General features: G+C 37.7%; 1 protein-coding gene across 1 annotated transcript in view; it reads left to right on the top strand.

Annotated features, from left to right (window-relative positions):
- The window catches only part of LOC121329136 (voltage-dependent calcium channel subunit alpha-2/delta-3-like), a 141,985-nt gene that overhangs the window by 11,781 nt on the left and 107,252 nt on the right, over positions 1–22,952 (top strand). Inside the window, exon 3 of the mRNA XM_041274516.1 lies at positions 19,720–19,836. Within this exon, the coding sequence (XP_041130450.1) occupies positions 19,720–19,836 (117 nt within the window). The remainder of the gene's footprint in view (positions 1–19,719; positions 19,837–22,952) is intronic.

Below are 22,952 nucleotides of genomic sequence, written 5' to 3' on the forward strand. Positions count from 1 at the left end.
TGAAAAAGGAAAACCGATGACCATTTCTCATTGTTCTTCTCCAGATCCCTGTACCGTGTGTAATGTTGTGTTTCTGGTGTGCCCTGCAGCAGCTTCCCCTTCTGAATTGTAATCGTTTACCCCATTGTGTTCCTGCTACACTGGCACATTTACTCATCGTTGTACTGTACACTAATGATATTGATAATGATATAGCTTTTTTTACTGTTGGATTTTTGTACACATTCCTAGCACACAGTGCATGATGAAATCCGGCAGTACAGTGTGTGGACATTTAGGACAATTACCTGGATTTCATTCCCATTTGTATGCAGTCACATTCCACTTTAATCTTTTATCTCAATTTAAACTATTCCATTAATCTGCAGATATGAGCTTGTACATGCACTGCACATGCACTGGTATCCCCATTACTGTGTGTGTGTGTGTTAATAGATGGGCTTCAGTGAGTTACAGGAAAATAATAATAGGGTTTCTGTGACGTCATAAAATACGAGCGAAGGTCGAGTTTATAAACTGTCACAGAAACCCAAGATGGAATTGTTTTCCTGTAACTCACTGAAGAGGCCCATTTATTATTTTTTATAATACATGGATACCCTTGTGATGCTAATGTTAAAGAACACGAGGTTAAGCAGTATAGTTCGTTTTGAACACAGTGTGTCGATCATTAATGAACATTTCTGTACTGTGGGTGTTGTCGAGTGTTTGAATTGAAGTGGTGGTCTCAAGGAGTCAAATGGGTCACAGTTCCAGTATATTTTCCTGTAGAGGAATTATCACTTTTTGATGATGCTCCTGTGGTGATATGCCTTTTTTTTTTTTTTTTTTAGAATGGCTCAGGATGCAATATATAATATGTATAATTATTTATTTCTTTATTTTTTTGTAGGTTTGAGTAGTCACAGATGAAACAATTCAATTTTTCATGTAGTATGTATGCAGCATGATAATTTAAATAAATTAAAAAAAAAAAAATACGTTGGTAAACCAGCAAAATAGTTCTTGTTCCTTGATTTTCAATTAAAGGTAAGAATTTACTTCTGATTATCTTGTACTGGTTTTCTTAATTATAATTGATATGCAATTGATTTCCCCCTCCTGTTATTTAATCAGAATAAATTAGTTTTTTACAGGCAGGATCATCTAAGACGGATCACGGGCCAGCTTGCTCATTTCTATTAGAAAGATACCTTCAGTGTAATATATCACCGTCACACTGCAACAGAATATGGCGATGCATGCATTCAGCTTGCAAGCCAAGCGTCTATGATGTCTTCCAATGTGTTCTCATAGAGCATCTTCACAATGATGTTCTGCTACAGTGATGAGGTTTAGTGTATTTCCCATACCAAGAAAATAGATGGACTGGGTCTAGGGTTAGGGTACAAAGCTTTTCCACCATAACCACACAGGAAGATTGAAGATTGCTGTTAAAAAGCTTTGTTTTGATTGACTACTCAAAAAAAGAACGACATTCCTAGCTTAGGACCATTCTTTCTTGGCAGTTTACAAGATACGTCATAAACTGTTTAAATCTTCACAGACATTTTACATTAATTTAAAGAGAAAAATACTGTAATGTATTGAGGAGTTGGTTACAGATAGTTCCCAGAACAAGTTAAAATCACCCATTTAGACTGATCAGTTTGAAAGAAGGATTACAAGTTAATTATATTTTCAATTGCTTTTATTTGTAAACCAGCACCCATTGTATGACAGCAGTCAACCAAACAATAGATTGTGCAAAAAAAGAAAGATAAGTAAAACAGAAGACATTAACAGTGACCTCTAATCAGAATAGCTCTTCTGTTTTTAATAATGAAGAATGGGGCAGCATTGACTTGAAGTGGAGCAGAACTACTGACATTTGTAATACTTAGGGTGTGCTTATTGTGTGAAGGACTCAATCCTTCATCAATCACATCACAGGGCATCAATCACTCTGTCAGAGAGGACAGACGAGCCCTTTATTTATTACGTAGAGGGACTTTTTTTAAAGAAACAGATTTTTTATTGCTATTAATCATGATATTTATTTTGAAGCGAGGAAACCAGAGTGTTGTTTAACAAACTTCAGTAGAGAGGAAAGGTGTTCGTGCTGCTCTGTAATAGTATAGTTTAATTGCAGATTGGTTGTAGATCAGAATTATACACATACTGTAGTTTGAAGAAGCCAGTTCTGTTGCTCTTCAAATAGAAAGATAGGTAACACTTTATTTTGAGTGACATAAATACGTATTTAATTGATATTCAGTTAACCATTTGCTGATGTTTAATTACATGTTCATAAACTGTGAATAGATATGTCGTGCATGCGTGTGTCTGTAATGAGACTGCCATTTGATCTCATGTTTTATATTTTTTGTTGAGTCTGAGAAAATACATAATGGTTTGTAAAGCAACTAATACCCTATTCACAAGATTGCAATTTGAAAACAGGATTTTGACTGGCAAATGTGCATTACTCAGGTAGTGTAATAATATTGGTAATGGTACATACCAGTCTTTTGTATGTCTTTTTTTAACTGGAGCAGGAAACTACCAAGTCCAAAAAAAAAAAAATACTCAAAATACATATGAAATATGAGCTTGCAGTGGCAGTCTCAGGATAAATACACACATGCATGGCACATCTCTTGACTGCTTATTAACATGTAACTAAACTTCAGCAAATTATTTAATTGCATATTAATTAAATACATTAATGCCACTCAAAATAAAGCGTTAGTCAAGGAGATTATATCTATTAGTTATGCATTGTTTTGTAAAGCACTGTATGCCATGCTGGTGTGAAGATAGAAGGGATCACTGTCAGACTGCAGGTGCAGTATTCCCGACGGATTGTGTCCTGGGCATGTTCTCTCAGTTACAACGTTTATTTGCAAATCTAAACAGCTAGACCACGGTCAGGAGATTATCTACTGAGCTGAGTTATCTGCTGTTCCTCCGGCAGTGTCGTTTTTGGTGCAGAAAGTACTAGTTCCAAAACCCTACTTGCATTCCTCGTTCTCCCTCAGGTAATAGGGCTTCAAAAGTGATTAATGTCGGCTCCTTGCTTTGTTGCTTTTTTAAAGGTGTATGACGATAAGTCCAACTTCTATTGTATAGCAGCTTTGTGTAGATTAGGAGCCTCAGTTCAGCTTTTGGTATTAAAGGAAACCACAGTAACACTGCACTGTATATAAAACATAAAATCAGTGTCACACAGTACCTGAATTTATCATTTAAAAAAAATATATATATATTAGGCTGAACATTTAATGCATTAATTGTTTTCTCATCTGTGCTGGCAATACTTTTTTTTTTAATGTATTTAATTAATTTTTTAAACATGAATCTGCTGCCCTTTATTTATTCCAACTAAACCATACCTTAATACCCATATCACCCTTTGAACTACAAAACACATTTCTCTATTGTTTGTTTTGCACTAGGAGGGACATTTTCCTTTTAATTCTGCACTTCACCTTTAGCACAGTGAAGTATCTTATAACACCAGTAGCATACTCCGAGCAAGATGCAGCTCATTGTGTGTAGAATGACTCCAAAGGACAGTGTTATAATGAGCATGGAGCGTACCCCACCAGTATAATGATATGTTTAGTCATTTCTCACAGTCATTTATCTTAACCCTGTGACTGTTTCATATCTGTCCATGCCATACTTTGCCCTGGGTAGAGAACAGCTAGAACAGAGCTATTAACAGAGAAATGAGATTCTCTATTGCATTCCTCTACGAGTTGGCTCTGTTCATTATTGGTGATGCTCAGCGTATCTTTAACAGATGGGAATCTGGAGTTTGTACTTAAGTTAACACACCAATGCAACAAGGAATGTTTTTTTATTGATATGGATGTGTAATAGAAAAATAAAAAACACCTTGAGTGCTTAAAAAACACCTCGATCTGTCGCAGGGACCACTTTCTGTACCTTTGACCATTTTTATCGCTTCCAAAAGTGTCAAAGTCCATTAACGCAGGATTTGCTCATTCCCAACCACCGAAGTGTGAAATTTCAAACCCGCCTCTCAAAGGACAAAATTGCACCATATATCAACTAAACGAATGCTCGCCGACCCCCGAAATATCCCAGTCCTGTCTGACCTTCCCTGCCCAACACATCATCCTCAAACATACTCAACATACCTGTGAAATATGAACGCAAATGGCAGTCTAACGATAGATGCACATTCCTGGCATATCTGTTCACTGTTTATCAACATCAGCAAATGGTTAATTGCATATTAATTACATACTTATTTATGCCTCTCTTTCTATTTAACCTCATTGGATTGTTAAATTATTATTACATGATAATATAACCATGTATGCTAATGTTAAATCACTATCTTTTTAAATATGATGTACAAGGTGTAAAAAGCAACCATGCCTTTGATTAAAGATACTGCAATCGCCTCAAATTACTGATTTTAAACTCATAAGTTGACTAATGATATGGGCAAAACAAATTATAAGCACAGTAAATATTTAAAGACAAAGCTAAATATAAATAAACCAAGGAACTTCTGATGTCTCCAGATCTATTTGTAATTTTTTATTAATTTGCTGACTGCAGAACTGCAGCCCCCACCCCACCTTGCCACACACTCACAATATATTAAATAATATGCTAGGTGCAGGATCATATACAAAAACATTACAATTGCTGATACTGATTGATTGAGTGCTGCGTCCATTCTTCTCAGATATGACAAGAATTATTAATAATGTGATAAATATATGTAATAGTGACATACAGTTTAAATAATTTGGAGAACATTTAAGATTTGTGTATTAAGGATTCCTTAGTTTTTAGCGTGATTTTTCATATATTATTCAGAAGATTTAAACAAGTGACACAACTGAAGCTGGAGGTGTTTTACTCAGATGTGCCCTTCACTCTCAGATGTGTGCTGCTGCTGTTTCAGCAGGGAGCAGGGATCGACAGGAAAGTGAGTGTTTGGCTACATTATACATTTTCAGCTGGTATCTGCCCACAGTCAGGGGTCCAGGCTTTTAACCCGTGGCATTGAAATATGATCGCAGTCAAGAATTTGATGAGCAGCATTAATGTTGCTGAGCCAGAGGCTCGACCCCAGGTGGTTGAGCACTGATACAGTACATTCTTTCTGCTGTGTGTCGGATCATTTTTTATGAATCATATTGTTGTAGGGTTCACATTAGTGGACCAGCCACTTTTAGACAGAACGCAAAAAAGCCAGTACAGTCTATACGTTTTTTGTAATTTCACATTTGCATAGATTTTTTACGCACACATTAGTTTCAGAATAATAATGTACCCAGTTCTGTGTGGGACTGACAGTTTAACCATTAGCATTGTTATACTACTAGCATTTTTATATTTTTATAATTTTATCATTATGCTTGTTCTGTTGTGTGGATTGTGCTGCAGTAAAACACTCACAGTAATGGACAAACAATGCAAAGCACTACTATCCCACACACTCCACTAACAGCTAGAAGCTACAGCTGAATTCTGTACTTCTCTATGTCATAGCTAGTATAGAAACTGCCTTAGAATGATCCCCTTTGATGTCAAGGGTACTGGAATAATCTATATATAGTATTTAGCAACATTTCTCCCTGCAGTACTGAATATTGGCACATGGTTGACTTATATTGGCTACCGGACTAAATAGGATAGGTTAAAGCCCTGAATAATCTTCTCTCTTGTTAAAAATATGGAAATTCATCCAGTAGTTCTAAGGACATTATTAATAAAACATTAGCATGTAAGTGGGTTTGTAGAACGTTAATGCATTTATGAGTTTGTGTATGAGTTGGTTGGGCAGTGGGAAAGTACCACTGTTTGTGCCAGTTTTCATTTAAACCTATACAGTGGCTTGCGAAAGTATTGACCCCCCTTGGCATTTTTCCTATTTTGTTGCCTTACAACCTGGAATTAAAATGGATTTTTTGGGGGTTTGTATCATTTGATTTACACAAGATGCCTACCACTTTGAAGATGCAAAATATTTTTTATTGTGAAACAAACGAGAAATAAGACAAAAAAACAGAAAACTTGAGCGTGCATAAGTATTCACCCCCCCAAAGTCAATACTTTGTAGAGCCACCTTTTGCAGCAATTACAGCTGCAAGTCTCTTGGGGTATGTATCTATAAGCTTGGCACATCTAGCCACTGGGATTTTTGCCCATTCTTCAAGGCAAAACTGCTCCAGCTCCTTCAAGTTGGATGGGTTCCGCTGTTGTACAGCAATCTTTAAGTCATACCACAGATTCTCAATTGGATTGAGGTCTGGGCTTTGACTAGGCATTCCAAGACATTTAAATGTTTCCCCTTAAACCACTCAAGTGTTGCTTTAGCAGTATGCTTAGGGTCATTGTCCTGCTGGAAGGTGAACCTCCATCTCAGTCTCAAATCTCTGGAAGACTGAAACAGGTTTCCCTCAAGAATTTCCCTGTATTTAGCGTCATCCATCATTCCTTCAATTCTGACCAGTTTCTCAGTCCCTGCCGATGAAAAACATCCCCATAGCATGATGCTGCCACCACCGTGCTTCACTGTGGGGATGGTGTTCTTGGGGTGACGAGAGGTTTTGGGTTTGCGCCAGACATAGCGTTTTCCTTGATGGCCAAAAAGCTCAATTTTAGTCTCATCTGACCAGAGTACCTTCTTCCATATGTTTGGGGAGGCTCCCACATGCCTTTTGGCGAACACCAAACGTGTTTGCTTATTTTTTTCTTTAAGCAATGGCTTTTTTCTGGCCACTCTTCCGTAAAGCCCAGCTCTGTGGAGTGTATGGCTTAAAGTGGTCCTATGGACAGATACTCCAATCTCCGCTGTGGAGCTTTGCAGCTCCTTCAGGGTTATCTTTGGTCTTTTTGTAGCCTCTCTGATTAATGCCCTCCTTGCCTGGTCTGTGAGTTTTGGTGGGCGGCCCTCTCTTGCCAGGTTTGTTGTGGTGCCATATTCTTTCCATTTTTTAATAATGGCTTTAATGGTGCTCCGTGGGATGTTCAAAGTTTCGGATATTTTTTTATAACCCAACCCTGATCTGTACTTCTCCACAACTTTGTCCCTGACCTGTTTGGAGAGCTCCTTGGTCTTCGTGGTGCCGCTTGCTTGGTGGTGCCCCTTGCTTAGTGGTGTTGCAGACTCTGGGGCCTTTCAGAACAGGTGTATATATACTGAGATCATGTGACAGATCATATGACACATAGATTGCGCACAGGTGGACTTTATTTAACTAATTATGTGACTTCTGAAGGTAATTGGTTGCACCAGATCTTATTTAGAGGCTTAATAGCAAAGGGGTGAATACATATGCACGCACCACTTTTCCGTTATTTATTTTTTAGAATTTTTTTAAACAAGTTATTTTTTTCATTTCACTTCACCAATTTGGACTATTTTGTGTATGTCCATTACATGAAATCCAGATAAAAATCCATTTTAATTCCAGGTTGTAAGGCAACAAAATAGGAAAAATGCCAAGGGGGGTCAATACTTTCGCAAGCCACTGTATTAAAATGAAGAGGTGGCTGCTCCCACTTTCATGTTAAACGAAACAAACAGGCAGGGATAATGTGTGCACAGTTGAGTCTCTTTGAGCAGCCAGTAGACTCGTTTGCCTTAGTCTGATGCACTAAAACTACATATGTATTCTCCTGTGGATGCATATATAAATGTTAATGTGTTCTGTGTTTTAATATCATTCCGCATGCTGTGAATGTGAATTAATGTGTTGGGAGTGGGCAATTTAAAAAAAGAAGATTTTGTATCTCAGCAAGCCAGTAAAATAAATTAATAAATAAGCACAGTAAGGATGGCCAAGAAAGCTGAGTTGACAGATCTCAATCCAGAGCTGAACAGCCACCCCTGCATTTCAGTGCTGGCCCTCTTTCAAACACAGCCAGGCGACAGGGCTGAATAAAAAAAAAAGAAATGGAGGTTTAATTGGGTTTAATCTGAAACATGCCTAAAGTGTTGCCGTGGTATTGCTGAAGCATAGCGTGTCTTGGCAATGGCTGATATGAAGTTCACCTCCCCTGTACAGTATCCGTTAATATAGATATAAAAGTCACTGTACTGTACATGTTGTTAAAAGACGTTTCTGGCTTATGTGCTGGATGTTTTGCTGACTGTGATTTCAAGCATGTGTGGGTCTTGGCAGCCTTCTGCTTGACACTCAATTAAAAAAAAAAAAACATTTCAGCATGACATTATCCAGCTAAAGCTTTTCTCATTTCATCATTATCAGGCTCAATTTGAGATTCCTTTTAGTTAAAGTTCAGCACCTTTAGGCTTAAAGAATGAGATATCTTTTACATGGTTAACTTGTGGGCGGGGGTGGTGGTGGTGGTGGGGGGGATCGGTAGGCCTTGTGAAAGATGCAGCTACTGCTGTCGCTGCTTTCTGCTGACACTGTCTTTGCTCTTACTGTGTACACCAGTGGAGAGTTCCAGGACACCAGCTTACTGCTTTCAGCTCCAGGTCTGATTTGTCAGAAGTTGCCTATGGTGTTCCACAGGGCTGTATCTTAGGTCCTTTTGTTGTTTTCATGATATATGCTGCCATTCGGTGATATTATTCTGAGGCATGGAATGAATTTCCATTGTTTGGATCCAGGCACTCCTTCTACTGGGGGTGTGTTTAGCTGCTTGCCTTGCTGGCATCAAGTGCTGGATGTCACAGAGCTTCTTAATGTTGAATTCTGACCAAATGGAGATCATGCTAGTAGGCCCACAGCATCAACTAAAGGAATATCAATTTACACAAGCTAGACTGCAGTGTCTCACTCAAACTAAAACTAGAAATGATAAATTTAGGGGTCATCTTTGATCCTGATCTATCATTTGAGAAATACTAAAGTGTCATTTTATCAATTTAGAAATATAGCTAAGCTTGGACCCATTATTGCCGTACCTGATGCTGAGAAGCTAATGCATGCCTTTGTTTCATCTAGAATTGACTATTGTAATGCACTTCTCTCCTGGTATCCCCAAATGGGTGGTTTCTCTCTTACAGCTCGCTAGAATTCTGACTAAAACCAGAAAAAGTGAGCTCATTACCCCTGTTTTGGCCTCTCTGCACTGGCTACCTGTGCAGTATAGAATGGATTTTAAGATTTTGTTGTTAACTTGTAAAGCCCTGAATGGATTTGCACCTAGTTATTTGTTAGGGTTACTGACCCCGTATCTTCCGAATCGTACTCTGAGGTCACAGCATACATTTATCTGTGTGTGTGTGTGTGTGTGTGTGTAGTACTGTATAGTATAGTACTGTTTGAATATGTTATTTAAATGGTATGATTGTGGTAGATGTTTTACAACTGTATTGTGATTAGATTTTTCTACAATGTACTATACAGTGCTTTGAGATACTACTGTATAAAGCGCTATATAAATGCAAAAAAACCACCCCAAAACATACATTTCCTTATTTAACAAGACTGTGGCACTAATCCAGTGGCATTTGCCTTCTAAAACACATATCCAGTGCAGCGGCACCCCACATTTATCCTTTTAGTGTCGTTTGAAATCCTTTGGATTTGTCCTTTCTTCCCCAGGGGCCACAGATTAATGGAATTAGCCATTTTAGAGTCTGACAAGTTGATTGCTAGCCTTTCTGTTCCTGTCAAACGAGTAGACCTTGTACACATTACCTTTTAAAAAAGGATAGGGTGTGTGTGTGTGTGTGTGTGTGTGTGTGTGTGTGTGTGTGTGTGTGTGTTATATATATGTATATATATATATATATATATATATATATATATATATATATATATATATATATATATATGTTATTTGTTATAAAAAGTTTTATTTAAAGCAGAATTAGAGAGTCAATTCTACATATACAACACATACATAAGTGTCAGCTAAGTAGAATATTACTATCATTCTTTTACAGTGGATAGTGCAATTCTTTTTTTAAAGAAAGTGTTATATTTTGATTTGTATTTAATGTAATAGGTTAATGCCAGTTTCACTATTCCATTCTCATTGGAAAAATAGATGTGTTACTACATGCTGTGTAAAAGCTCAGCACAGGGAGTGTTTCTGAAACCTTATGAAGTTACAACCTGCTTGTTGTCTTTACAGAGAAAGCCAGAAGCATCCATACTGTTTATGAGTATCCAAAGGTTTTTAGTCTAGGGCTACTAAGGTTAGGATGAGTTTGAATACATGCTTGTTGAAAAAGAGCTCTATAACCTTCAAGTAACGTTCTGTAAATTGTACAAGGCATCGGTGGCTTTTCATAGGCATGTTTCTTTATGAATGACTTTTCCATCTTCTCTATTACACCATCGGCCCAGTATGGCCTTCAGACAATGATGTCTCACCGCATCACTGCTCTCAGGCGGTGATATGTATCAAATAAATCGCCTTTTACACAATGTGAATCAATGGATGGTAAAAACAGCCAACTACATCCAAGTGCAGAGCCATGCATTAGCACCATCTTACATATCGTATGTCCAAATGTGAGGAGGAATGTAGGACTTTCTGTTCAAAAAAACTGAGGGGTACTTATAGGACAGACCCCATATTATCCAGGTCGTTGGAAGAAATCCTGTTTTTTTTTTTTTTTTTTTTTTTTTTTTTGGGGGGGGGGGGGGTTAATTTATGTTTTTTGCTTATTACAGGGCTTTTTGCATGAGCCTCCAGTTTTGCACAGGATCAGATTCTCACACTGAGTGACAGTGGCATTAGTGTGGAGCGGTTGGGGTTACACAAACAGGGACATGTGAAATAAATGGTGTTACACTTTTCCATAATTGCAGTAAAAGCTTTCAATTCCTCCCTGCCACTGTAAAAGAGAATCATAATCTGCAATGTATTTTCTCACCCTGCAAACACATCATAAAAAATGTAATTAGAATCGCTGATTAGAAGAAGAAGATATAATTGTTTTAGTGTCCTTTTGCAGCCTTTTTTTTTTTTCTTGCAGATGTTTGCGCTTTTTTTATACAAGAAACCTCACCACTGGGGCTGCCTTTCAAGCAGTGTTCTGCCTGCCACAATGGTTCGTTGTAACTACTGAAGTGGAAACTAAGAGTCCAATGAGTACTTCTCAAGTGGTTTCCACAATATTAGCTGTTTCAGTTGCTGTGCAGGATGGTGGTTTATGGGTTAGTCCATTCAATCTGTCTGTTACTCGGCAAGAATTGAGTCCGATCTGAAACCCCTCCTCGTTTTGATCGATAATATAATTACTCTTATTCATAGATTGTTTTATAGTTGTGGTCCTTATTGCAGTATGTCCTCTTAGAAGGAATGAGAACTGTCCCCTGCTAGCTGTAATGCGGCACACATATCTGACTCAAATCAACACAGTATTGAAGCGGGGACGACAAGCGTGAAATTAATTGTTCCACTTCATGTGAGGCCGGGGTTCTTCTTTTGAGAAAGTAATTTGTTGCCTCGTGTAAACCAGGAAGAGGCAGGAGGCAGAGATGGCTGTTTATACTCCAGAAAGCTTTTTTTTTGCTTGGGTAAATACACGCTTATGCTTATAAAGATCGCCCACTTGTAATAAAGTGCTTTGGTAGATGACAGGAAAGTAGTATAACGTTACATGGCGCAGCATTTTCTCAATTTCCCAAGAAACATGTTAAAATATAATTGCAGCAGGGCGACCAAAAATCAATTGGTGTCAGGAACATGAAATTAGGAAGATTTGTCATTAATCATTGCAATGGATTTGGTTCAGATGCCAGCATTGAGATAACATTGTGTTAAAATATACAGTATATAAGAAGAGTTATTTTTGATGTCTATAAATCTCCCATCTATGCCTTGTGTTTTGTATTCGGTAATAATAGACTGGGTTAAATTGCTAAGATTTAAACTCATTTTATAATTTCTGCCCAGAACCAATTAACAACATTGTCACCAATCTGAAAAAACTCATCTACTGCACAATGTTTGGTACAGACGAATGACAGTATGCATTAATGACAGTGGTTTTAAAGGGGGACAAAAATTATTACTGACCCGACCAAAATGGTTTGGGCGGGGGTGGGGTATAGCTGACCAACACAATCTTAGATGTGCCAGACAGCCCTAAAGAGTATTGTGAAATTTATATCTGCATGTACGTGTGGTTTAATTTGAGTGCCCATTTGGCAGAATTATCTGCACAGTTTTATCATTTCACTTTTAATATTTTCTCAGCTACACTCACTTGAGGAACGCACACAAAAACCTAGCTAACGGGCATTTTAACACAGTAAAGCTGACATAAGCCTTCCTTTGAAAACTTTGATACATAGCAAGTTTACACTGCAGAAAAGACCCTTAACAACCTTTTGTAGGTGATGCATTATCACAGTGAAGGGTAAGTAATTGGCTATGATTACCCAGCTTGTACGTCTCAACTGTTTACTTATTTTTAAGCTGGATCAACCCAGTCAAGCTGTACCGTACGTCCTTGAAAAAAATAGAAACATCCTCAAACTATATAATGGAGAAAAATAGAAACAGGATTGCAGCATTTAAGTGGATACTTTCCCTGACCTAATACTCCCATGCAATGCAATAACAACACACGAAAAGCTGCAACTGCTTCCAATTTCAATAGCACAATAATCACTTGAGTGAAGCCAAGAGTGTTTTCCAGCTTCAAGTAGCTTAGTGTAACGGATCTAGTAAAACCAGGGAAGTTAAACAAAGCCTGGGTGGCTTCTGAGCATGAATCTATGTTCTTGAAGTCTGAAGTCTCGTTCCTAACCGTGCACATGGGCACTTCCTGTGGAGCTAGAAAGCCAAGGCAGTGCATTAGGGGGGGAGACGGGGGGACCTTTAGTTAAAGCAGAATGTGCGGGGTGCTGAGAATCCAGAAGAAGTGATTTAGACTTCCAGATCGATCTAAAAGCACAATAACTGGCTCCTCTGCTTCCAGCAATGTTTGCTGATGCTTTAGATGACTTACGTGTCCCCCAAAGACCCCACTAGGAATCGGCCCTTGGCCTCACATGCCCTTTTGTTTTCCTAGTTTACAGCAGCAGTTATCTAGCTGCAGCAGGCATGCTGTGTTTCCATCAGGCACACATTTTTGCACTGCTTGCTTCTCTCTTGACAGACCTCTTCCCTTCATCTGGTCTGTCCTCTTCTGACCAGTCAATGAATGCATTACCTTTCCCTGGTTATGCTTGAGCCAGTGTATAGCCAGTATCCTGCACTGTCAGTCACTTCAAGCTTTTTGCCATTGCTGCTAAACAGTCACACAGTTATTTGGTCACATGCAATGAAATCATTTTGAGTCTACCTTTTTCTGTGGAAATGGACCTCAGTGGAGCTGTGCTTCTTTCTTTTTTATTTTTTTTAACCTACTGTATAACAAATTACTACATAAACCTGATTTCAAAATACAAATAAAAATAATTGTTATAAGTATAGATGGTCAGAAATACCCTCTTTCAAATATTACTATAACTCTGTATACCCGTATATACTGTGTGTGTGTACATAGATATTACTTCAGTCCTTATTACCCTTGACCTGAGCAGAATTTGTAGATTTGCCTACTCTTTTCTTGTCTTGAAATTCAACAAAACCAAAATAATCCCTGTGTGGGCTTACCTTTGCCTGTGCTCAGGACTGTTTTCTTTGCTCTCTTCATTTTTAAAATCCCTAATTCCACTTTAGCCTTATAATAATGACTAATTTTAGCTACTGAAGGCAAACAACGCGGCCACTTTTAAACCTGTGCTTTGGCTTGCTGCCCCTGCAGCAGGAACGCCATGTGAAATGTGTGTCCCAGAGGATTAGTGGGCTCCAGGAACACACTGGTGTTATACTGCTGGGAAGCTGCTTCTCATCCATAAAAGAACAAAGGGATTAGAGTTACTGGACTTTTACTGAGAACACGTATCAAAGAGGAAAGAAGTGGATTCAGTCATATTGACATATCCGGTGTAGTACAGTATCTTACAGTCTCTGTTGGCCTGAGTTGCTTATTTAAAAAAAACATTAAAAAGGATTTATTTTATAAAGTTTATTTACTATTTATACCACTTAGTTTATAGCTTTTGACAGGTACAACGTTTGGTTTATCGTGGCATCAGTTTTATAGATGGTGCAATATTTGGATTGGACCTAAATCTAGCCCTCTACTTCTATAATACAACTACTCATAATAATAACCTTATGCCAAAAAGCTAAGATTTTGGATGGCCCTTTTTTTGTTCTTGAAGTTCCTCAATTAGACGAGCCCCACTCTTCATTCTGAACAGCGCCAATGGCTGTGAGCCTTCCATTGACGTACGTCACGCAGGTCTCCCCTGTTGTGCCATGCAGTGGCCTAAAAACTATTTTCCTGAAACCTAGTTCCAAACCACAAAGTGGCTTAGTGTTCCCTCAGCTTTATCTGTATACCAAAAGGAAAAACAAATCACCTGTCAGCATTCATTGGTATCTAAACATTTTTACGTGAACTCCCTGGATTTTTACATATATATATATATATATATATATATATATTTTTTTTTTTTGTACAGCAGAACCACAGTGTAAGAGGTTGAAATACTGTTCATGTAGGTGATGTTCCCCACAATTAGATGATTACTTTATATAATTCAAAAAGGAAATATGAGTTTATATGTACAGTAGTTGTTATTTTACATTCAGATTAAAACTTTAAAACAAACAAACATTTTGAAATTGACCAAAGTGCCTTTAGTAAGTAATACTCTTTGTCATGCATTTTGTATTTTACTACAGGAAACTTTTATAAAAGCATAGCAAATTGTAATAAAGCACATTAAAAAAAAAAAAAAAAAAAAAACATGGTAAACCTATGGTAAGTGCATGGTATAACCACAGGAAAAACATGGCAAACCAGGGTAAACTATGGTCAATGCATAGTAGAACTGCAACAAATAAGATAGTAAACTTCTATAAGGGAGCAAAATGGTGGAACTGGTTGTTACGCTAGTTTGACATTCAGAAGGCACTGCAGTATTTGAAAGCTGAAATCCAGCACAGATACATAGTAATACTTTTTGAAAGTTAAATAGAAAAAAAAAAAAACAGTTTTAGGCTAAGAAAAGAAAATTGCTTTACCTGATTTTCCCGACACGTTAACTGTAGCAATTATCATCAACAGCAGCACTTCATTTAGTATTTTTTGTAATCCGAAGCAGAGCGATTTTTCATGAAAGTTTTTAGTTTTCCATTGTGTTTAAGCTCTGAAAAAGTGGAAAAAAAACTTGTGAAGGACAACAATGCTAAAGAAACACATGTTTGAAGTGGACTGTAAAAAGAAATGATTCAGCTATGATGGGTAGAAACAAGAAACTGTTGCATGCAATAAAGAAATCTGTGTTTGCATAATTCTCTATCTGAACAGTTACAGTTTGTTATCTAATAGAAAGAAATCATATTTTTTCTCAGGGTTGTGACATCTGAAAGCATGGTGATTTTATAATTGTGCTTTTTTTTTTTTCTAAATGTACGATATAATATACTGGGATTGTTCTTGACAGCAACGACTATGTTATGATAACAGATGTTAAGGTAAGACCTACAAAAGCAGTTCATATTGGGAAGTATAGATGTGGGCTTCAGTGCACTGCAATTATTAAGCTTTTAACGCAGATATAAATTGATTGGAATGGGCTGTGATTTTGATGCGTTTTGTATGTTAGATTTCTTGGGTTCTGGTACAGTGAATGTGTTTTTTATTCAGCTGAGCCCATGCTTGAAAAGTATTGATCTGTTGGCTACTTGACAGCTTGAGTGCTTTCAGCAGTTAGTAAATCAAGTGGAAGAACATAAAATAAAGTTAAACTCCTGTAATTCTCAGATCAGTCTGTCTGTCAGATGTCTCACAGTATTTTTGGTGATGATCTTGAATAGAGGCGATCTGGTTGGAAAAGCACAGCTTTCAAGAACTTGCTGTACAGAGGCGTCGCCCTAAATCAGGTGTCCATCTTTGGCGTTTTTTTTTTTTTTTTCCCCTTAACCCTCAAATCACTTTTAGAGTGGTGAAAAAAATTATGTCAAGCAACCATCAAGCTCATCCAGTAGATAAATAACTTAGAAAACAAAAAAATAAAACCAGAAAGAAAGATACATCTATCTTTGTTTATTTAAATAGACAGACAGGTCTTAGCATATCCTGCATTAACATGTCATATATGTATATATTTATAATGAACTGTATATAAGACTATAGTTTAGCTAAGTGGGTTAGGGGTTTCAGAAGTAATGAGCGATGAGCCCAGGCACCTAGAGGACAAAAGAAATGACAGGGTAATAGATGGCAGTAGTTTAACGTTGGAGGAGAGGGTACAGATGTGGCTCAATGCTCTTAACACTTCATCTCCGTCCTGCCAGCCAGGGCTTCTGGGAGATTAGAGCTGTCTGTGGGTGAGGAGGCAGAGCTCCACAAACTCACTCATACATGGCAGCTCTGTAATGAGGTGATACTTCATCCCCTGAGCAACTGAACTAGAACTGCACAAACAGATGTGGACCCACAGAGCCATTTTCTGTGTTATGTAAACTCTTGCATCCAAATAGAAAGGCTTTTAAAGGTACGGTTTTGGTTCCTGACCGTGTACCTGCCATGGGTCAAATAAAGTTGTGATTATAAAAATGCTGACTCATTGTGACTGTGTTGTTTTTACTGCTTAAGTCATTTTAAATTCAAAAGTATAATATGTACATGAACGCTTAATGTTGAAAGTCTTAGAATGAAGTGTAATAGAGTACTGTAATTATTCCATGAATGATGATAGACAACTAGCCTGAGCCTCTGGTTTATTTTACAGCTGAGTAAAATAACCACAGTCCCACATCGCTCAATGAACGTGCATGTAACACACATAGCCCCATATGCATAAAAGATGGTGGTAATTTAGTTTATGTATTCCGGATCTCTAGTATATTTTCATTCTAAAAATTGGCTTGATATTACACAATTTACCTTCAGGGGACAGATCTGAGTTTCTGTTCCTGACTGCGGTGTATTTATATTTTCTCAGACTGCAGATGGCAAGTTATAGTGTAGGAGGGCTTCTTCTGCCACTGCTGTCTTGATGCTGGTGTTTGTGGTCAGAGTATTCAAAACAGTACATTTCGGGCTTAATGTTGGAGTATATGGTGTCAGGTAGTTTTAGCAAAATGTGAATTGCACGGCAAAAGGTTTCCATTGCATTGTAGCCACTGGCGCAGGGAACATCAAGACTAATCTGGAGCTGCTTCACTGTGTAGTAAAGGTTGGCTGTGAAAAAGCTTCAGGCTATGATAGGATGTATCTCTAAGAAGGCCTTTTTAAAAGACAAGGGTTTTGCAATCATTGGTTTTAAAGAGAAAAAGCTGTAATGTCATATCATCAACTGTAGTAGAATTTGTCGATATGCCCAGCGAAGTTAATGACTTTTTAAGTCCGAACCCTGTGATGTTTTTCAGAGCTAATAGCACCCGAAACCACTCTCTCCCATGAATCATTTTGCTCTTAGTGCGGATGGAATTACAGGTGTTCTGTAAATTGCAAAGTCAGTGCTGTCTGCAATGTAGTTCATTACCCAGAATGCCCATTCTTGACACATTATTATCTTTACAGCATTTGGTCTCAATTTCAATTATCTTCCATCACAGCGCAGCCTCTAGGGGACTTTTGCTGTTCTCTCCATAGGTTTCTGCCCACCCAAGCCGCCTGTAATGCGTTCAGAGTTCTCAGCCAATTACTTTGATTGGCTGCAACGTTTCAAACCTCGCTCCTGGCAGTTACTTGTTAGAAGTTTGGTTACTGGGAGATGCGAGTGGGGGGACGACGACGACCCAAATGCATGAAAAACATGAAATGTTTTGACAGTGAAGTAGTGGTTTTATTTGCCTGGTGTTTGTGTGAAATGATCTGGTAAAATAGATGCTGTAGAAGTAAAGCATTACTGCGTCTCCCTTCTGAAATGATGAATGTCCTTGTCTTGGAGCTGGTGTTGTAAGCAAATACTAATGCTTCATAACTGAAGAGTGTTTCCACTTCTATTATGAACTGTGGTTTGCCCAGCATTTTCTCTTGCACAATGTAGCGTGTATTTCTTTTATTTAATGTATAGTTTTTTAAGGTTGGTTCCTTATAGAAAAGTGCATGGCACAGTAACAGAGTGCAGTTTGACTGCAGTGTAACAGCATCTTAAAGCATCGTGACGCTATTGTAGAGCAGCAGCATTCTCTTTCTGGGGTACAGCTGCAGTTACTGATGGTAAACTGCGTTTTTTTTTAAGACAAAATAAATACCAGCTGTGAAAAACATATTAAAATCAAATACACGTTTACCATAATGTGCACATCCTTTCATATAGCAGAACGGCAGGACTTTGAAGTGGCTGTAACAGTCAGTATAAAGGTATTATCTCCAGGTACTGTGCTTGAAAGAATTTTCTTTCAATTTTCTTATTTCTTTTTCACACCAGCACACTTCAGTTAAATATATTTTGATTATCTGCTTGTGTTTCATACTTCATATCATGTCAGACTACATTATTGAAAAATTAACTTCTTATATTAAGTTCCTGATGCTTCCTGGTAACTAGTAAATGTGTTTTAGTTCAAACTCCCCCCAACTGTCTAGCTGCTATTTGACCTACAGGAAAGGTCCCAGGATGCTGACGTTGATCTTTTAGTTTTACATTTTAAATATTTACATATCCTAACAAAAAATTTAAAAAAGGACCAAAAGGTTATGAGCATAATACAAGGAACCAAAAAAGAAACAAAATCTATTGAAATAAGCAAAACAAAAACATCTATTGAAACAAGTGATACAATAACAATAAAGATTTTACCCATCTAAGTATTATAGAAAGTGCTATTGTTTATTGTCCATGCATCAGGGGAAAGAAACCCAACTAAAACAGATTTAGTTCCATGTCAGTGTTCTAATGAATAACATTTAAAATGATTTTCCTGAAGGAGATGTATTTTTCCTTTTTGTTTGCTATCATTTAATGAAAAGATGAGATCTAGGTTTAGAATATAACTGTCTGTATCCACATTGCTGATAACCCTTGAAATAACATTTTGAGACATGGCTCATTTATCATTTCACTACAAACAGGGGTGTTTGGGTTATAGCCCATGCATTGTGCAACATAAGACAAAATATACTTCGAAGAGATACTGTAGGCAGCCAGAGATCAAGAGGCATACATTTTGGAACCCCCACCGTCCCACCCCCCTTCATCTTTTTTGTTTAGTCTGTTACATCAGAAACTCATCCTTGTCAGTTTTAATACCACACATTGCTAGAGATGACATTCATAACGATAATCCTGTTCAATCAGCTGTTCCTCATTGGGATCAGTAGAATTGAACATTCTACTGCTTGCTCCATCTACTGGTACTCTCACTGGTGACCTTTTTTGGAAATACACCCGATGTAAAATGAAATATCTCCCCATACGCTTGCAAAACTACAATATATTATACAATACTGTGTTCGGTCAATCTTGTAATGCAACAGGAAAGAGATAATGTTGGGATGTTGAATTAGGTACAAATTCAAAAATGAGTTTGTGGATTTGTTTAAGTTGGGGAAATCCAATTCCTTTTAACATTCCAATGAAATTTTCATCCATTAATTCTAAATTGAACACTGGCTTATACCACTGTTCATACAAACAGACAGTTCCTGTAAGCTGGGCCACAAAATACTTTTTTGATGTAGCACTCAATCAAGCTGTGCATGGAATAGTCATTCTTCTTATCTCTGCTTTACAGAAATACAAAGAGTATGAGAAATCGGTTCTCGTTGAAGAAATCGATGGCCTAAGTCTGGTCAAAAAGCTGGCGAAAGATATGGAAGAGATGTTCCACAAGAAAGCTGAAGCAATGAGGGTGAGTACCTGTTACACATTTTAAACTGCTAACATTTTAAACAGCAGTGCTATAGTGATTACAAAAAATCAGAAACCAACAGCGATCTAATGATCTAATGGAAAACAATTAAACACACAGCCAATAAATACCTTCATTATTCATCAGTTGCAGTGCAAATAGAAATAAACATCCCGTAAAAGTGAAAATACAGGCACTGTTTCTGATGCAGTTTTAACCTTCAGCCTGCTGTAACAGGGGTTTAACACTTGTTATTATTTTCATAAGCAAGTTTTACATGATTAATGTATTGGATTGGAGCCGGATGCAAGCTATTCCCTAAAAGGGAAACAAAACTGAACCAGGTAACTACAGACCAGTAAGCCTGACTTCTATTATATGCAAACTTATGGAAACTATAATAAGATCCAAAATGGAAAATTACCTATATGGTAACAGGGTACTGGGAGACAGTCAACATGGTTTTAGGAAAGGGAGATCGTGCCTAACTAACTTGCTTGATTTTTTTGAGGATGCAACATCGATAATGGATAATTGCAAAGCATATGACATGGTTTATTTAGATTTCCAGAAAGCTTTTGACAAAGTCCCGCACAAAAGATTAATTCTCAAACTGAACGCAGTTGGGATTCAAGGAAACACATGTACGTGGATTAGGGAGTGGTTAACATGTAGAAAACAGAAAGTACTGATTAGAGGAAAAACCTCAGAATGGAGTGTGGTAACCAGCGGTGTACCACAGGGATCAGTATTAGGTCCTCTGCTATTCCTAATCTACATTAATGATTTAGATTCTGGTATAGTAAGCAAACTTGTTAAATTTGCAGACGACACAAAAGTAGGAGGAGTGGCAAACACTGTTGCAGCAGCAAAGGTCATTCAAAATGATCTAGACAAGATTCAGAACTGGGCAGACACATGGCAAATGACATTTAATAGAGAAAAGTGTAAGGTACTGCATGCAGGAAATAAAAATGTACATTATAAATATCATATGGGAGATATTGAAATTGGAGAAGGAATCTATGAAAAAGACCTAGGAGTTTTTGTTGACTCAGAAATGTCTTCATCTAGACAATGTGGGGAAGCTATAAAAAAGGCTAACAAGATGCTCGGATACATTGTGAAAAGTGTTGAATTTAAATCAAGGGAAGTAATGTTAAAACTGTACAATGCACTAGTAAGACCTCATCTTGAATATTGTGTTCAGTTCTGGTCACCTCGCTATAAAAAAGATATTGCTGCTCTAGAAAGAGTGCAAAGAAGAGCGACCAGAATTATTCCGGGCTTAAAAGGCATGTCATATGCAGACAGGCTAAAAGAATTGAATCTGTTCAGTCTTGAACAAAGAAGACTACGTGGAGACCTAATTCAAGCATTCAAAATTCTAAAAGGTATTGACAGTGTCGACCCAAGGGACTTTTTCAGCCTGAAAAAAGAAACAAGGACCAGGGGTCACAAATGGAGTTTAGAAAAAGGGGCATTCAGAACAGAAAATAGGAGACACTTTTTTACACAGAGAATTGTGAGGGTCTGGAATCAACTCCCCAGTAATGTTGTTGAAGCTGACACCCTGGGATCCTTCAAGAAGCTGCTTGATGAGATTTTGGGATCAATAAGCTACTAACAACCAAACGAGCAAGATGGGCCGAATGGCCTCCTCTCGTTTGTAAACTTTCTTATGTTCTTATGTTCTTATTCCCTAAGGGATGTATGATGTAACATTCAGTGATTGCTGCCCATTTCCTTCAGGCAAGAGTAGCTCTCAGCCTTATTGTGTCAAACCCTACCACAGCACAGTCAGGGGCTTTCTGCCTTCTCTGTGTTCAGAAAGGCAGATTCGTGGATGAATGCATTATGACATTAGTAGTATATATGCATAGGTTTTATGGTTTGGTAGCTAAATCTCTATATATTTTCCCAGAAACCTACATAACAGAAATATTCAGGAGAAAAACAAAATGCATTTTTTAAAAAAGGGTAGTAGGGTTAATTTAAATATTACGGACAGTATTTGTAAATGTAAAGTTACATCAACAGACACCACAAAGCTGTGCATTTCCTAAGAATTAAACCTATATTTGGTTAAAAATACATAATAGGTCAAATAAAAAATGAGGAAATGTAGAATAAACAACGCAAGAGTAGTTATGTGACTCTATTATCCATGTTAATATTGCATTTAATAAAAGTTTCATTCAGTATTCAGTGCATGTTCCGTACACTGTCTCAAGTCTCCTAGGGGTTGTGACAAGGGCAACGCTTCTCTGAGCCTCAGATTTCCTGTGCCAAGGGGATTCCAGAGGGATTTGTCGAGGCAGCATTTAAAAAAGAATCCGCTAAATCTTTCTCTGCCAAGGAACAATTGAACAGTCAAGTTCCTTTTTTTTGTTGGTGGTGGCGTTAACATTGGTGCTTGCAGTAATGTAAGGGACAGTGTTGTGTGATACACTGCTGTTTACAGATTCTGTCCAGTCCCCTGTCAGTGTGATGAGATGAGGCTGGAAGCTGTGGAACTGCAAATGCAATCGAACCAGTCTCTCTTTTGCTTTGTGGTTAAGACGCTCGCTCGAGGTGCAGGGGGTCGCCGGTTCATGCCCTGTTACAGTAACACTAAAAGAAACCTGTACAATTCAATGACAAACCTTTCATCTGTAATCCCCACGTGTCTAGTACAACTGGTACACCAGAGTGTAACCACTAACCTGTTCCCTGCAGCACTCTGTCCCCCAGAGGATTTAGAAAGGCCACTTTGATTTTGTGTTGTACAGTATTTCTTACTGATGTATTTATCAAGCCCACTTTGGAGTGGAGTGTTGCAGGGGGACATGGTAAAATACCTAAAAAAAAAAAAAAAAAAACTCCATCTTATTCCCAATTGTCCTTTTGTTTTGTTCTTTTTAAAAGCCGTTATAAAAAGTCTTTTATATTTAAACACGTCATCGACTTTTCAGCATCTCACAATCTACAAGCACATGCACGCACACAAGCGCATTTGCTTACTGAAACTAAACATGGTTTTGACCCCAAGATACTAGACGTTCAATGGAAGATAATTTTATGTCGTTTTAATTGTGCATTTGATGTGGAAAGGTTTGTGCTGCCTACTGCCTCCG

The sequence above is a fragment of the Polyodon spathula genome, chromosome 16 (genome assembly GCF_017654505.1).
Source record: "Polyodon spathula isolate WHYD16114869_AA chromosome 16, ASM1765450v1, whole genome shotgun sequence".
NCBI lineage: Eukaryota > Metazoa > Chordata > Actinopteri > Acipenseriformes > Polyodontidae > Polyodon > Polyodon spathula.